This window comes from Pipistrellus kuhlii, unplaced genomic scaffold (assembly GCF_014108245.1).
Source record: "Pipistrellus kuhlii isolate mPipKuh1 unplaced genomic scaffold, mPipKuh1.p scaffold_m20_p_2, whole genome shotgun sequence".
Taxonomy (NCBI): Eukaryota; Metazoa; Chordata; class Mammalia; order Chiroptera; family Vespertilionidae; genus Pipistrellus; species Pipistrellus kuhlii.
The window spans coordinates 105475746-105492788 of NW_023425515.1; the positions used below are offsets into that span (position 1 = coordinate 105475746).

The 17043-nt window shown below is 38.8% G+C and overlaps 1 protein-coding gene across 4 annotated transcripts in view; it reads right to left on the bottom strand.

The window, feature by feature from the left end:
• Positions 1-17043, bottom strand: part of EXOC2 (exocyst complex component 2) — a 250127-nt gene that overhangs the window by 7702 nt on the left and 225382 nt on the right. For all 4 annotated transcript variants that reach the window (XM_036444761.2, XM_036444758.2, XM_045584201.1 and 1 more), the window contains 2 exons: positions 7016-7071; positions 6705-6827 (listed from right to left, as the gene is read on the bottom strand). In XM_036444761.2, the coding sequence (XP_036300654.1) occupies positions 6705-6827; positions 7016-7071 (179 nt within the window). The remainder of the gene's footprint in view (positions 1-6704; positions 6828-7015; positions 7072-17043) is intronic.

Below are 17043 nucleotides of genomic sequence, written 5' to 3' on the forward strand. Positions count from 1 at the left end.
TACACAATTCTGTGAACATAGTTAAAAAAAATCACTGATCTACAGACTCTTTATCCTCTAGACATACTGAATGGTATATGAATTAAATTTGCACAAACTTTTATGGCAAAAAAGCTAACCTACTGCTTACACTTGTCTGCAAGCTTGAAGAAGTGTGGCTTCACTTACAGGCCAGTTTTCCTCAGAGTTCTACAAGTGCCTCTGATGAGAAAGCCCACAACCTCCATCTCTGACTCAGGCACCCAGAGTATGGCTGATGCTAAGGAGACCACTGGGAAGAAACAGCCCTATTCTCCAGGAGTGTGTAAAATGTAAAAAAATCATAAATGACATGGCTAGCTATTCAAATTAGACTTAATTACAAAATCTGTAACCAATCTAGATAAAAGCTGATTTACCTAAGATACAGTATATTCAGCAAAACTTTTCTGTTTAGAAAGCAATTGTTTGGTTTCATTTTTCAGTGCTTTAAAAGCCTGAAAAATAGTTTATAACTAGAAAGTTTATGTATGATAATTTACTTCTACTGTTTATACTGTAGTTTATATACAAAACATACCTATAAAGAAAATATCAAAGACAAAAATAAGGTAGAACTTTTAGTTGAATATTTTAGAAGGATTAAGTAAGCCACTGTAAAATTAATCTTCATGTACAAATTTTATTCAAACAAGGTGTTTTAATTAACCTATGAGTTGTGCCAAATTTAAGTTGTGATTGATGATAAAATATACAAAAAACAAATGCATGCAAAAAAACTTCATGCTAAAAGATAGCTAAAATCCTCAGGCCATCTCTCCACTCATCTCAACTGGCTCTCTGGAAGGTTTGAAGACTGATGTACTGGTCTTTCATTAAATGATCATTAAAGATCATTAACCTATAGTCTTTCTTAGGAATCTGCTTAAGAGAAGGGGGTCAAAAATAGCCATTTCAATAAGAAAGGGTGAAGGGGGGTAGCTAAGTTCCAAGGAAGTATCAACATGTTAGGAGCCAGACAGTCATGGTGGCTGGTCATCTCCTAGACATATGACTAGTGAGTCCTTACTCAATCGACAGGTTCTTAGAAAATGCAACTTTAAAAGAAACAATATTCAACAAACAAAACCAATTTTACCACAGGCTAATCACTAGCAACAAGAGTTAAGTTCCTATGACATATTTATGGTCACAAAAACATTATCAAACTTCTAAATAAAGTCCCCAAACACTGCTAATATTAAACACTGAAATAACTGGTGTTTTCTTAAATATAAGGTATACATATATTTAAGAAAGATTAATAAAAATGAATAAAATATTATTTTCCAACCCATTTATTCCATTTCAGGAGCCTGGGTGGCAGAAGCCAAACCTGGCAGCCTAAGGCACAGGCAGGCCCCACCCTGAATAGGATGTCCTTCATCGAGGGGCACATCATGCACCCCACACTCACAGACTGGGGCAGTGTAGACAAGTGCACAGCTCTGGGGTGTGAGGGGAAACTGGAGTTCCCAGGTAAATCCCTCGCAGCAGTGGGGAGAATGTGCACATCCCAAACAGATAGTAGCCCCAGTCAGGAATCAATTTTTTTCTTATCAACGTTATAATAAAACTAGTGCCCTGGTGCATGGATTTGTGCACATTGAAGGAAAATTAATTTGAAGAAATATTTTAATATCTCTATTTGCCCTTTCTCTACAATAGAAGTGTCAACCAAATTCACGATCGACAATGACAGATCAAAAACACGTGTGCAGTCGGCACCAGTGAGAGTTTTATATGTATCGTGTATGTGAGAGTCAAGTTAGCCTTTTATATCCTATATAATCTTATATAATAAAGAGCTAATATGCAAATGGTCATCACATCCTCACACCCTCACATCCTAGGGCCAGGGGACCTGAGGCTGCACCCCCCACCCTGTGGGGCTCATGCAATTTTGAGGTACACAAGGGTAGGCGGAGACTTGACTCTAGATCCCTTGGCGTGACCCAGACTCTGACAGGAGGGAGATTTTCATATACATTTTACTAATTATTTTTCATCTCTGGAACTTCTATTATAGAGAAAGGGCAAATAGCAATATTAAAATATTCCCTCTAATTCCCTTTTAATATGCATGAATTTCGTGCACTGGGGCCACTAGTATATAGATAAATTGCTTAATTAGACCTTCTTTCTGATTTAGCTAAACTTTCTCCAGTCTAGTGAAGCACCCCAACTTCTCTTTCAGATTATTGTCAGCAACACAGTAGTATTATAAATATCAGCATGAAGCAGACTATTATTGTATTGATAGATCAGGCAGGGAGAAAAAAAGGGTAAAATATTTAACTGTAGCAGTGTTTGACTATAGTATGCACAGTGAGAAAACCTGAAGTCATTTTCAAGTTCCACCATTTCTTACTTCTTTTCAGTCAGGTCAAGTTTTTAAACTTTATAAATTTCTGTTGTCTAGCTAATGAAAAGAAAATAGGATTGTACCAAGTCTCCTAGCTACTTACTCCAGATCTTTTGAGAGGATCAAATGAGATGAGACAAGTGAATACACTTCACACACATTTGGTTGATCTGTAAAATGTTTGCACCTGGCTATAAAACAACCTGAGTTCCTGGGCTGAAAAAACTGAAAGGAGGCTAGTTGCTAGGGAGAAGTCAGGTGTTGCTATGTAACATCATTACCTGGTGCCCACAGCTACCGTTTCCAGGCTGGGCTGGGTGCTGCATTTTATGTCATTGGGTCTTGGCAGCATTGACTGAGATTTGGTGGGGTGTCACTCCAGGATGGTGGCGGGGTCTGTGTCCCACTTAGGGGAAGCTGAGTGTTGGTTTTTTGGCACCAGGTCCATAGTGCCATTTATTTTTAAATGGCCAGTGCACATCATGGAAGCTCCTGCATTGAGCATCTGCCCCTCGTGGTCAGTGTGCGTCTTAGCTACTGGTCAGAGGGAAGACAGACACTTAGCTGTATATATATACACTAGAGGCCCGTTGCATGAAAAGGTTTGTGCAATAGGCCTTCCTTCCCTTAGTTTCCAGCACTGGTTTTCCTATGGCACCTGGGAGCCAGGCCTTCACTCTGGCCAGAGTCTGCTGCTTTTGTTGCAGGCATTGGCCAGAGTCTGCCACCTTTGTCTTTACTGCAGACTCAGGCTGAAGTCTGCCATCTTCGCTACAGACTGCTGTCTTCCTCTTCCCTGCAGACTCCGGCCAAAGTCTGCCTTCTTTATATTCGCTGTGGCCAGAGTGCTGCTCCTGTAGATCCCTTCACCCCTTGCCCTCCCTCTCATAGCAGGCATCCTGCCCTGCCTGGCCACTCAGTGCCCGGATCAGCTGGTGGCAGCCATCTTCCTCCTTCTAATTTGCATATTCATTCCTGATTGGCCGGTGGTCGTAGCGAAGTGATGGTTATTTGCATGTTTCTCTTTTATTAGTGTCGATAGATGACTTTGAACAAACCAATGTAATTCGAGGATCTGTTGTACATGGAAAAAGTTGCTGATTCTAATATCTCTTCCTAATTTCTTCCTGCTAGCTTTGACAGGAATTTTATCATTAGGTAAATAGGTTGCAAAAGTAATTTGACCGGAGGGGAGATTTTTGTTATAATTTCCAAACTGCCTAGGTCAGGTCAAACTGTAGTTACTACAACTTCCTTTTAATTAATGTTCAGTATCTCAACATTTATGCTACTGTTCTCCTGAAACAGTACTAGTATTATAATTGTGACCTTTTAACTGTATATTAAAAGACTGTTAAATTTTTAGAGAAAATGGGGCGGCAACTGAAAATACAGCAGGAATTCCCTCCTAATCAGCATGCCAAGTTAACAAATGCTCTCCATTCCTTTTACCTACCAATATTTTTGTACAAAAATTTCAAATGTATAGACTTTGCAAGGATTTTACAGTGAACACTTATAGATCCATAGACTAAACTAGGGGTGTCGAACTCAATCAGAGAAGGGGCCAAAATCTAAAATCCAGCCTAAATCACGGGCCGAATGGTTTACTGAACAGTCATAAACTGTCATTGTGATGGAAACGCAGCGGAGTGCAGTGATGACAGCGTGGTGCGGGCCACATTGCAAGGCCTGGCGGGACGGATTTGGCCCGCGGGCCTTGTGTTTGACACATGTGGACTAAACCATTAACACTTACTAGCTCTACCATTTATCCATGCAATTATTAACCCACCACAGTGCTTTGACATAATTCATTGTGCATGATTAACTAAGTAGACGGATTCAATTCTTTTTTAATTTTTTGAGTTAAAACTTACTTACATACTACACAATGGACAAATCTTACAGTGTACCATTGATGGGTTTTGACTGATGCATATACCTGAGCAATCGAAACCCATATCAAGGTATAGAACCACCTATGAAGCTCCTTTAGGCCCCTTCCCACTTAATCTCAACTACCCAGAGGAAAACATTTTCCTAAGATTTTTTTCTACCACAGATGAGAAACCCATATAATCATATGTGTGATTTGGTGTAAGGCTTCCTTCACTCAGCTGAATGCTCCTGGGATTCATACAGGTGGTACCAGTAGTTTATCTTCTTAATGCTGAATAATAGTTTGGTTATATAATCATACCATAGTGTTTTTTTGTTGTCGTTTATTCTGTTGATGGACAGCTGAGCTGTTTCCAGCTTTTGACTATTATGAAGGTATATTCTTATATGCTTTTTTTATGAAGGTATGTTTTTAGTTCTCTTGGTTAAATACCTAAGATTAGAATAACTGGGTCATAGAGAATGTACCTTTAGTTTTCAAAGAAAATGCAAGATTTTTTCTCAAAGTAGTTGTAAGATTTACACTCACATCAATGTGTGAGAGCTCCAATTGATATGCTGATCACCCTTTCATGTGCTCATTGGCCATTCTGACTCTTTTGGAAATTGAATTATGTGTATGCTCGAACTTTGGACATTGCCGAAGGGGTTCCTAGAGCTCTGTTAAATTTCTCCTAAGTATTCTTTTTTTTTTTTTTTTTTTAATATATTTTATTGATTTTTTACAGAGAGAAAGAGAGAGGGATAGAGAGCTAGAAACATCGATGAGAGAGAGTCATCCATCAGCTGCCTCTTGCACACCCCTTACTGGGAATGTGCCCACAACCTAGGTACATGCCCTTGACCAGAATCGAACCCGTGACCCTTCAGTCCACAGGCTGACGCTCTATCCATTGAGTCAAACCGGTTTCGGCTCCTTTCTGTTTTTTCATATGGATAATATCTGTTAATCTACAAATTCACTTTTTTTGTCCTTTCTATTTTGCAGTTATTCTGAACTAGTAGATTGCAAAAATAAATAAATAAATAAATAAAATCACATTTATGTATTTCATTTTAGAATTTCCATTTAGTTTCTTTTTTTAAGATTTCTCTTTTTTGCTGAGCTTTCCTATCTTTTCATTCATTTGAGCACTGTCTCCTTTATATCACTGAACATAACTGCTTTAAAATCTTTGTCTTTGAATTCCAACAACTGGATCATTGTTAGTTTATTGTCTTTTCTATTGAAAATGGGTCATGCTTTACTGTTTTGTTCTATCTGTATGTTTCAATGAAATTTGGATTGTATCCTAGAAATTGTGCATGTTGTTGTAGAGACTTTGAATTCTGCAATATGCCTCTGAAGAGTGTTGATCTGTTTTGCTTGTTTTAGTAAGCAATTTACTTATTTGGAGGGAAACTGAAAACTCTTGGCTCTTGGGCAGCATTTTAACTCTTACTTTAGTCCTTTTGGCCTTAATTGGGCTGGCTGTAGTGGAGTCCAGTCATGCATACATAGTTTAGGGGTCAACTAGAGACTTAAGCAATGTAAACACAATTTGTAGCTCTTGCTTTCTGCTTTCTGGGTTACATTCCTTGCTTGCCTGTAATTATGGTTTCCCTATTCTTTAAGCCTAAATGACACCCAAGTGTCATTTCTCCTAGACACACTCACTAATGGTCATTTCTTCACTGTCTTCATGTTTTTGTTTTTCTTTTGAAATTTAAAATTTTTTATATATATTACTGAAGATTATAGTTGTTATCTGTAGGGGGTTGGCCTGGTAAGAGCTTCTTTAGCTATTACTGGAAGAAAATTGCTAAGACTTATTAAAAACACACAATGTTCCAGGTCAATCAAAGCTCCCATGTAGGACATCATTCTCCCATAAGCCTTCACACCTTGGCTCCTACCAATTTGGTTATATGCATCCCAAGAATCATCTGGTTTATGTAAGTTATATCTGTTATTGTAATTGTGTAACTTAAATAATTACAACATAAACCAATGAAATATAAGTGCAAAGAGGCAGTTATTTGTCATTTCTATGCAAATTACATTTAATAGTTTAGAAAGACTTATTAAAAGTTGTTAAAATTTGTTTTGAAATTAAATGTAGTGAAATAATTATAAAATAAAAAGAAAAACATCACAGAACTTTAGAGGGAATCTGCATTCAGATAATTTTATAAGGTCAGTAAGGTCTTGCCCTGTTCTAAGGACACAGGAACTCTGGAACTTGTAGACAAGGCAGGATGTGTAGGGCTTATGCAAGAGAGATGGTGTGCACTTCAAATCAGCAGATCCAGCAACACACACACACACACACACACACACACCCCAACCAAAAAACCTCTATCATAAGACTGATGACTAAAAACACATGTACATGTTTAAACTGAATACAGTCATTCTGGACTGGAATGGTTTTGGTACCTGCAATGCTCCATTTTTGCTGAAGGATGACACACACTGCATGAGTCTACTGAGCTCTTCAGACACCGCTTCCACTACCCTGGACAGGACCCTAGGCACCAATTCTTTGGAAATAGTGAACACCTGAAAGAAGGTTTAAAATAAGGAGAAATAGTGCATTATGGTGACTTATCCTGACTTGAATTTGCTAAAAACAAAGGAATGCACAAAAAATGTTGGGGAAAAACCACCATAAAAGTCATAAAATTAGCCTCTTTTTCATTTTTTTCCCAGTTACCCGTACTTCTTAGGAACAGCTAATAATAGCTTACCTCTGCATGCACTGCAATTATATTCACCAATGCTTCTTTTAAATAGTTTCTGACACCTGAAATCAAGATGGGGGAGGGAAAAGGCATTTAATAGAAACACAAGATGCCTGTCCCCCTGCTGGCATTGCTGTGCACAGTATAGTTTCCTAAGGAGAAACAGAAAGTAACACCACCTTTGCCTATTTCCTTTTGAGAACCAAATGGTGAAAGGTCTATTTTTGTACAGGCTTAAAAAAAGTTTAAATTACTTAAGAGTTTTCTTTCATTATTTTTCCATTCTGTCATTGTTTATGTTCTCTACAAATATTGGTCAGTCTCCTTCAAAATTGAAACTTTAAAATGTCCTTTCGTTTCTTCATATACATATTCTTCACATATATGCATACACACACTCAAATTAACAGACATGGTCAATAGTAGTATATTTACCAAAACTTATAAAATATCTGCTGAATGTCTTTTATAACATCATACTTCCAAAGATAAAAGTAAAATTATTATGCAGAATAACTATTTTGATCTTTAAAAAATTACTTGTGGGAGAAACTTCTGATTAAACCACACTCAATCTGATCCTATAAGGCAAGTTAAAAACTGGACAAAATACAAGATTTCAGATGACACAGAATTAGTGAATGCACTTCACTCCAAAGCAGGTATACACAAGACAATCATGTAAGAATCTAAAGTCAGATGATCTTGGATCAAACCCCCATTTCATAGGTTACATGCTATAATTTCTGCAAGAAGACTATGAGCCCAGTTTTCTCTTCTACAATGAATATAAAAACAGTGCCAATCTCATTGGTTTATAGTGAGGATTAAAGAAGATAATAATGCATGTGATGGATCCTGGTAGTCACAGGGTTCAAACACAGCTTTCATTATAATGAAAGCAGTTAAATTTGCAAGAAAAAAACCAAAAAACAAAAAAAACAACAACAAAATTTTGCTTTATTGTAATTCCAAAACAATAACTTTCACTGGAGTGGAATATTTCGGAATGCCTTCTAAATTAATTGCATGTTCTGAGAATTCCTTTTCTGCAGAACGGGGAAAACCCTACTATGTGCTAACCATAACAGTGTTAAGAAGAATCTTTTCCCAAATGTCATTCAAACTAATGCTTATTTAGAAAAGTTGAGACAAAGGCTAAGAACTATAATCAACTTTTTAAATTGATGTTTGCCGGTTCTAAATATATAACTAGTTTTTTATTTTTATTTCTGTCATATATGATGGTGTTTAAATAGGTATACAAAATTTATTTGGTGGAGCCAATTTCATATATATTTCTTTAGGATATGACAGTTCGGGTGTTAATAATTATATTTTGCTGATAAAAAAACATAACTAATTGAAAGTAATTAAATATAATCCAGAAATCAGTGATTATTGGGGGGGGGGGGGGGGAAGAAGATAATTGCAAGGTAACAAGTCTTATCTGGGAAATAGGAGAGGAGTATCAGGATCTATTATAAGTGAAAGTGAAATAAACTAACTGTTCTCAAGACCAGAAAAGCTTTCTTCCTGTAAAAGGAAAGCCACACCACAGAGACATTCCTTGGGCAGTTCACTGCTAGAGTCAGGGCACGAGTTTTAACCTGGCTGTGACATCTGTCCTGGGTGATCATGCTTACCAGGTCAATAAGCCTCATCTTGATTCCTGCTCTTGGGCAGTTCTCCCAATGTGATGGAGGGAGGCAAGGAAGGGCACTTCAGATCAAGTCTAGAATCTTACATTGCAAACCTATGGAAGTCTAGCTCATAAATACATACACATATAAATGTACATAGTGATTAAAAATATAAGTGAAATATTAGGCCAGTGATGATTTAAGCAACTTAAGAGCAAGGGATTCAACAGTTTTGTCCTCATGAAAACTAGGGTCCTGTCAATGCTACTATATGGAAAAATGTCAGGAGTCTGGATTCTAGCAATATTTTAACAATGATCACTAAAATAGGAGGACAGTTTTTAAGTTCTCAATTTTTGTGCGTGTGTGTGTGTAAAACAGAAGAGTGGGGCCAGAGTGCTGACTAAAAAGTAAAAATTTAACTTAAAATGAAGCAAGACAATGTCACATATTCAGCATGCTATAAACTAAACTCCTACTCTGACTCTGATAGGAAAAACATTTCCTGGCAAGAACCCATCAGACTAAGCATTACTAATAAAACACCCTGTAAAAGACATAAATCTAAATTACTCAATACTGTGAATAGTAGAAAAAAAGGACAGGATACTTTCAACCAGTAGAATCATATTTCTGTTGATAGGAAATCTGGGAAAAAAAAAAAAAACCCACAAAAAAAACAATAACAACCAAGCTTCCTGACCACATGCTTCATGAAGATAATGTATTGGAAGGAGCATGGAACCTTAACCTTGGCAAAGTAAAAAAAAAAAAAGAATTTCCTTAACACCTTCTTTTTGTGAACAGGAAAAAATGAAATAACTGTCCTCCTCCCCCAAATAACAACACAACAAACTGCTCCAGGTGTACAGGCGTAAGTGGTAATGTTGGAAGAAGGGAAAAATATATGGTCCATACAGCAAAAATGTATGATAAACAGAAAAGAGCTCCTAGTCAAGTCCCAGTAAGTCAGCAGGGTTCAGAAAAACAGTGTTACATTGACCACTTACAAAAGGGACACTAGATCAAGGCCCAGCTCAGTGAAACCCTATACAATAAAAGCAATATGCTAAGTGTCTTTTGTCCGTTCAACCAATCAAAGTGTAATATGCTAATGATATGCTAAGGCTGCTCAACCACTCGCTATGAGGTGCACTGACCACCAGGGGGCAGACAGTTAACTGAGTTGCTATGATGTACACTGACCATTAAGGGTTAGATGCTCTGACTGGAAGGTTAGCTTGCTGCTGGGGTCCAGCCAATCAGGACTGAGTGAAATGAGTTGGACACCTCCTTGAGCCGCCTGAGGTCACTCGCCAGCTGGCCAACCTCCTGCGTCCCTCCCTGGCCCCGACTTGCACTGGTGGGGGCCCTTGGCCTGGCTTGCCTCCTCTTGCAATCCGGGACCCCTTCAGGAAATGTCAGAGAGCCAGTTTTGGACCGATCCTGCTCAATGCAGGAGCTGGCCCCTGGTGGTCAGTGTGCTCCCACAGGAAGAGTGCTGCTTGGTCAGAAGCTGGGCTCATGGCTGGCGAGTGCAGCTGCAGCAGTCATTCCCCGAGGGCTCCCGGACTGTGAGAAGGTGCAGGCCTGGCTGAGATCTCCCTGCCCCTCAGTGCATGAAACTCATGCACCAGACCTCTAGTAGTATTATATCCAAAGTGATGCGCATGCTGACATTTTAGCAATAAAAATGTTAAAATATATAAACAAATCATTGATTGCCTCTCTCCAAAGCTATCTTTGACACAGAGATACTGTCCACATTATCCCATGGTGGACACTGCTAGGCAAACCTCACAGGTAGTAAGACATTAGGTCTTTCCGGTAGAGTATGTAAGTACCCATTATGAGTAGGACCCCAAAGTGCTTAGTTATTTTTCCCTTAATTTACTGGTGTTCATATATGTATCTACTTGTATGTAGAAAGTAGCACTAAATAGCTATCTGAAAGTTTTTTTTTAAATCCTTGTATTCCATTTTAAGTGAATGTGTGAAGCATTTATGTGCCATTTCTATTTTGTGAAGTTCTTAAAAGGTTAAAGAATAGCATTTGGGGAAAAGTGGTGAAGTCAAGGCAAAAGACCTAAAAACTAAACAGCGTCCATGTCTAGGGATTGAGCTATGAAGGTTTATAAACAAGAAACAGATAAGATCTTTGTGGTCTTCCTAGTTAAGAATTTCAATTCCTTTCTCACTTCACTCCATTCTATAGCCATTACCTAATGAGAAACAAAGGTGGTATCATACCATGATCACTCGCCTTAATTCCCCAGTCTCTACCTTGTACTCACAGACTTGAAGATGGATTTCTAACAAACCAAATGCAGATTAATCCCTCAGCTTTGTCTGTTGAGATTTGTTTGAAAATGTTGCTCCAAATTCAACTGTAGAAGGACTGTCAGCTCTTTCAAAAATCTGCCCCCAAGAAAGCCCGTACCAGTGGCAGGCACCAGAGATGCCTCACTTGTTCCATGTGATACTGACGTCAAAGAACACTACGAAACCTCAGCTGGCAGCAGGTGCCAATCTTCATGTCAGGAGCCTGAGTGGCCAGTTTTCTCTTGTCTGATTGGGAAAAAAATGTATGGAAACCATACCAAAAAAATGACAATGCAAACCTCAGAGTTGGAAGAGAACAGATCTGTGTTTGGGGAAATGTAAAGTTGGGTCTTCCTTGTGACTTCACTGACAGCTAACTGGGCAACATTCAGCAATCTCTTTCTTGAATGGAAGGGGTCACATTTGGAAAGTGAGAAAGGCAGTAAGAATGCCAAGAAAGATCTGGGAGTTATCAGAGTGCAGGAGGCCCTGAGGTAGATGTTAAAAGGAAGTGAAGAAGGAGTTTAAAGAGACCATGGTCTTGGCACTTGGGGCGAGGATCAGGATTGTGAAAATGGTGCAGGATTGTGACAAAGGGGCCATTTTGTAGTTAACTTGGGTGGTATGTGTTCCTTCTCTTCCCACTATACTTCATTCTAATCTCATATTATTAACATTAAAGGCTGATGGTGACTTTTAAGTGTACTGAGGTAATAGAAAAAACATTCAATGTAAAGTCAGAAGACTTGGGACCCACGTTCTGGCTTACCTCTATACTACTACTAAGACAACAACCAGTTCAGTTTTTAGACTCAGTTTTTAGACAATTGCCTACTGTGCAAAAAGTAGAGATTACAACATCTGTTCTGCTAACAAAGCTGTTATAAAAATGTAACATATGTTTATTCCTTGATTCCACAAATATCTGTTGTTTATATACTATATGCCAGGCATGGCCAGGTGGTCATATACATATATTTTAGATGCTATTATTTTGACAAAGACATAGTTAGGTAAAAGACACAATGTCTGAAAAAATATGCTAATTTGTCTTTCTGAAACACCTGGTGTAGAAGTCTGGCCACTCTAACCCATCAAAACTGTATCTTGTCACCTAGATGCAGCACATTCGAAATGCAGATGAATTTCCTCTGAAGGCACTGGGAGCATCCAAGCTGCTAAAGGAGCAGGGGCTGAGAGAGCCTGGACACAGGGACACAGACCAATGCTGCTGGGATGCACTGGCTGGAGGATGTCTGCCATGATGCTGCGATTTTGCTGGTTTACACAGAATTATCCAGAAGGTGGAATTTTAGTAGAAATCTTTTGTCACACTGGTTTCAAAAAGAATGACTAAACACCATTGTCTAGGGAAAGTTAGGAAGGCTGGCTCCTATGGTGACATCTTAGCAATGGCTTGAATTAGAATTATATAGTGTGGGGCAAAAGTAGGTTTTTAGTTGTATGTGAAACAGTTTATTCTTGTACTCGAGGCCTAGTGCACAAATTCTTGCACTGGTGGGTCCCTTGGCCTGGCTTGGGGATCAGCTGAAACCGGCTGACATCCTGCGAGGGGTCTCAGATTGCGAGAGGGCACAGGCCAGGCTGAGGGACCCCACCAGTGCACAGCTGAAGCCCGGAAGAGACCATGGGAGCGTTCTAGTGTGTGTATGACTCGTCTTGCCCAGTCCTGATAAGCAGGACCCCAGCAGCAAGCTAACCTACCAGTTGGAGCATCTGCCCCCTGGTAGTCAGTACATGTCATAGTGACTGGTCAAATGTTCAGACCCTTAGCATATTAGGCTTCTATTATATGGGATTATTTATTAACTAGAGGCCCGGTGCATGAAATTTGTGCATGGAGTGGGGGAGGTCCCTCAACCCGGCCTGCACTTTCTCCAATTCAGGACCCCTTGAGGGATGTCCGCCTGCCTCTTGCAATCCAGGACTGCTGGCTTCAAACTGCTCACCTGCCTGCCTGATCACCCCTAATTACTCCCTTACCGGCCTAATTGCCCCTAACTGTTCCCTTGCTGGTCTGATTGCCCCTAACCACGTTTGCCTTGCCCACACCCGGGTCCCAGGATTCCCTCCTCTGGCTGGTCACAGGCACCTGGGACCCAGGATTCCTTCCTCTGCTTGGCAGCAGGCACTTAGGACCCAGTTGCAGGTGCTCAGGACTGCAGGGTGAGCGGCTTGTCCCTCTTCTGGGCTGCAGCAGCAGGTGCTGGCTCCTGGGACCATGGGATGGGTGGCTCGTCCCACTCCCAGGCTGCAGGTGCAGGCACAGACACTGGTGCCCAGGAATGTGGGGTGGGCAGCTTGTCCCTCTCAAAAGCCAGGCTGCAGGTGCAGGTGCAGCCACTGGCACCTGGGACTGCAGGGCATGCGGCTTGTTCCTCTCCTGGGCCATAGCCTGGCTGGTCCCCATTACTCTCTCAAGAGCTCATTTGTGCCTGGCTAGTACCCATTCCTCTCTTGCCAGCTCATTTGTATCTGGCTGGTCCCCATTCCTCTCTCCCAAGTGTTGAGTGACTGAGCCTTTATGGTGACAGCATGAGAGTGTGATGTGAATATCTGCATATTAGCTCTTGATTATATAGGATTATCACATTATTTCCCAAAAGAACAAGGGTAAACCTGCATTTTGCCATACCCATGCACTTACTAAACCCATGGTCAGCAAACTGCAGCTCACGAGCCACTTTGGCCCCTTGAGTGTGACTCTTCCACAAAGTACCATGGCCAGGGTGAGTCTATTTTGAAGAAGTGACATTAGAAGAAGTTTAAGTTTAAAAAATTTGGCTCTCAAAAGAAATTTTAATCATTGTACTGTTGATATTTGACTCTGTTGACTAATGAGTTTGCTGACCAAGGTACTAAACAGTCACCTTTGGGCACGTTTCTGAATGGCTCTAATTTGTCACTTTATCCTTATGGAAGGGGCACCATTTATTTAATGCAATACTGCTAAGAAGCTAATGACAGCAGGTGGCCAACAAATGGAGGGCAGTGATACCATTCATACCTATGGACTCCACCTTCTGCTTGAAGGTGCTGCACTTAGCTCGCCTCCTGTGTCCTCATTCCTCCCATTGCAGTAGCTCTCTGTTTGTGTGACTGCTTGACTAATTTCTCTCCCCTGCCAGACTGTCAATCAAAAGCACAAGGATCACCTCACTTACCTCACCTTTGTATCCTCAGTACCTGCCACAGTGGCTGGCTTGTAACACTCAAAAATATTTATGAGTTAAGAAATCAAAAAAGGCCAAGACTATACATGTCTTGCTCACTAGTAAATTCCTAGGACTGAAGCCTCTTAAATAAAATGATAAGTGACTGCATAAGTGAACAAATGCATCAGATAAAAATATAGTATCTGTAGACTTCTATACATAATTCTGCATTTGAACCATCCACTAAAATGTAATTTTTTTTGTTTTTTTGTGCCAAGAAGGCATTCTCTGCTAAATCCCTTTTCACAGGATTTAAGAAAACAGAATCCTTTTGAAATAATTTTTCAGAATCCACTTGAAAAATGTAATTTGAATTAAGAACAAAATATTGCTGAGGCTAAATACATTTTCTAAATATTTCTTATTTTTCTAGATACATACTTAAGCAAATAGTTTAATCTAAATACTAAACCAGAAATATTTACTGAAAGCTCACCACATGCTAGATACTTAGGCAGGGCTCAGATATATTAGAACACAGTGCACACTCCGTAAATGTGTCAGGAAATCTAGGTTTTAGTTTCAGCTTCAACAAGAGAGGGCCATAAATGCTAAATTTATGGGACTATTGGGGAAGACATATGTGGACAGTATGCACAAGAAAAATAAGGCAAACTGACCTACTCCTTGAAAGTACAGACAAATGCTATATTAGTAGCATGTAGCAGAAATAAGTATTGCTTTGAAAAAGATTCCCCTTAGGCAAACCCCTATGACTTGCCATGTTATTTAAGCAAGGGAATGAGAACAGTTCTAAACATTTAGAATATGTTATCTTCTGTACTCTGAATATGAAATTAGAATGTGTCATGATATTTGACCAAAAAGTGTCCCCGCCCACACAGTATCAATGTAGATTATCACTTAGCAATTAAGCTAGCCGCCCCAGTGGAAACTCCCCATGGAGAAAACAGAACTCATCTCTGGTCTGAGCAAGAACCTGTAGGCTTCTTTTCACAGGGTGGGCTTCCTGTAAGTGGGCCTATATATCCTATATATCTTCTCCAACAAAGAAGGTCTTATTTTTCATACATCAAAGTAGAAAAGGAGTCTTTTTTCTTGCTATATTTGTCAGTTCCTTCTTTCAATCTAATAGGGAGAGCACTTAATGTTTGGAATAGACACACTGATACAAATATTTTTTGAGTACTTATATATATTACACAACTGCACTCTATTCCATGTGCTGGACCATATCAATGACCTCCAAAAAGCAAACCCACACAGAAAACAAAGCTCCTCTCCTCACAAGACCTAAATTCTAGTGGGGACACGCCCAATTTTAAAGAACATATGACCATCTTGCTGCACATGGGAGAACCTCACATCACCTCTAAAACAGCACAAGAAAGAACCAGTATGGAGTAAAAAATTGGTCCACAAACAATAACACCCACCCTGGCACACAGAGAGTTTCTGTTGGGAGAAAAAATGGTTTCCTGATTTGTTGAAAAGATTTTAGTGTTTCTTTTGTGCCAATCTCATGAAATAATGCCTAGCAATAAACTATAATAGGTAATGCATAAAAGATAATGTACATGTGCGCATGCAATGGCTTAAATGGATTTAAATCTTAACAAAAATTATTGGGACTTTTGGTTTTCTTTGAAGTCTGAAAAATACTTTATAAATTAAAACTGCTAAACAGGCAAATTTGATTCTTACAATTAATAATTTGGACAAATTTCTAGGCAGACATTAAAGAACAGGATAGCAAACATTTTGGGTTGATCAATCTTGATTAATTTATTTTGAAAACTAAGTGTTCATTTAGAATAATTAAAACATAGAATTATAAGTTTTCCTAATAAGTTGAAGTCCAATAAATGTCTTCATCTTCTCCCTAGTTTGTTGTGTATTCTTCCAGATCTTTCCTATAAATGTAATTTTTCCAAAAAATGAGATCACTCTACACATTTGATTCTTGAAACTTTCTTACTTCATTTAATAATACATCATGAACATTCTTCCATGCCAGTACATACACAGCAACCTCATACTTTCCAATGGTTTTCTAACGTACTATAATATGATGGTACCACAGTTTTTTACTCTCCTATTAGTCATTCTATTTATTCTATCTATTCACAATTTATTCTTCTACTATTAGACAGCTATTCTGCCTTTTAGTGTGTACTACTATAAATAAGGCTGCAATGGACATTGATCCTTGGATTCTCCTGGAATAATTTATGTAAGATATCTTCCTAGAAGTGGAATTGCTGAGCCAAATGTTTTGAGTTTTGACTCACTCTGCCGTTCTGCCAACCTATCATTCAAAGGGCCACAGAAAATTACACCCCTGATTCATGCCTTTTTATTTTTTAATTTGGATTCTCTAACTACTATAATTACCCAATAATAATAACCATAATACATGTACCACTTTAGATATGATGGCAAAACTTTCAATTTAAAATACTAAAAAAAAAAAAAAAAAAAAAAAAAAAAAAAAAAATTAAGCTAAATACAAAGGTCAAACAAATTTACAAGTTACATGAAAACATACTTAATCTGACTATATAAAGATTATCTGAAAAACAGCTGGAGAGAAGGAACACTGTGTAATTACAGAAAACAACTGCTATACCATTTGAATCTATACCAATAATACAAACTTTTCCATGAAGCACTTCCTGTCATAACTGGAAGACATTCCTTTAAACAGACTGATTTCAAGGTACACTGCCTAATGTTGTTTTGAAACATGATTCTCGTCTGTCAATAGTACAAAAAAAAAAAAAAATCAAACTTTGGAAACTCTGGAGATACCACTTATATTATAAACCACATTTCCTGTTTTTAACCCCTGTGCCCTAAATCAGTTATCAGT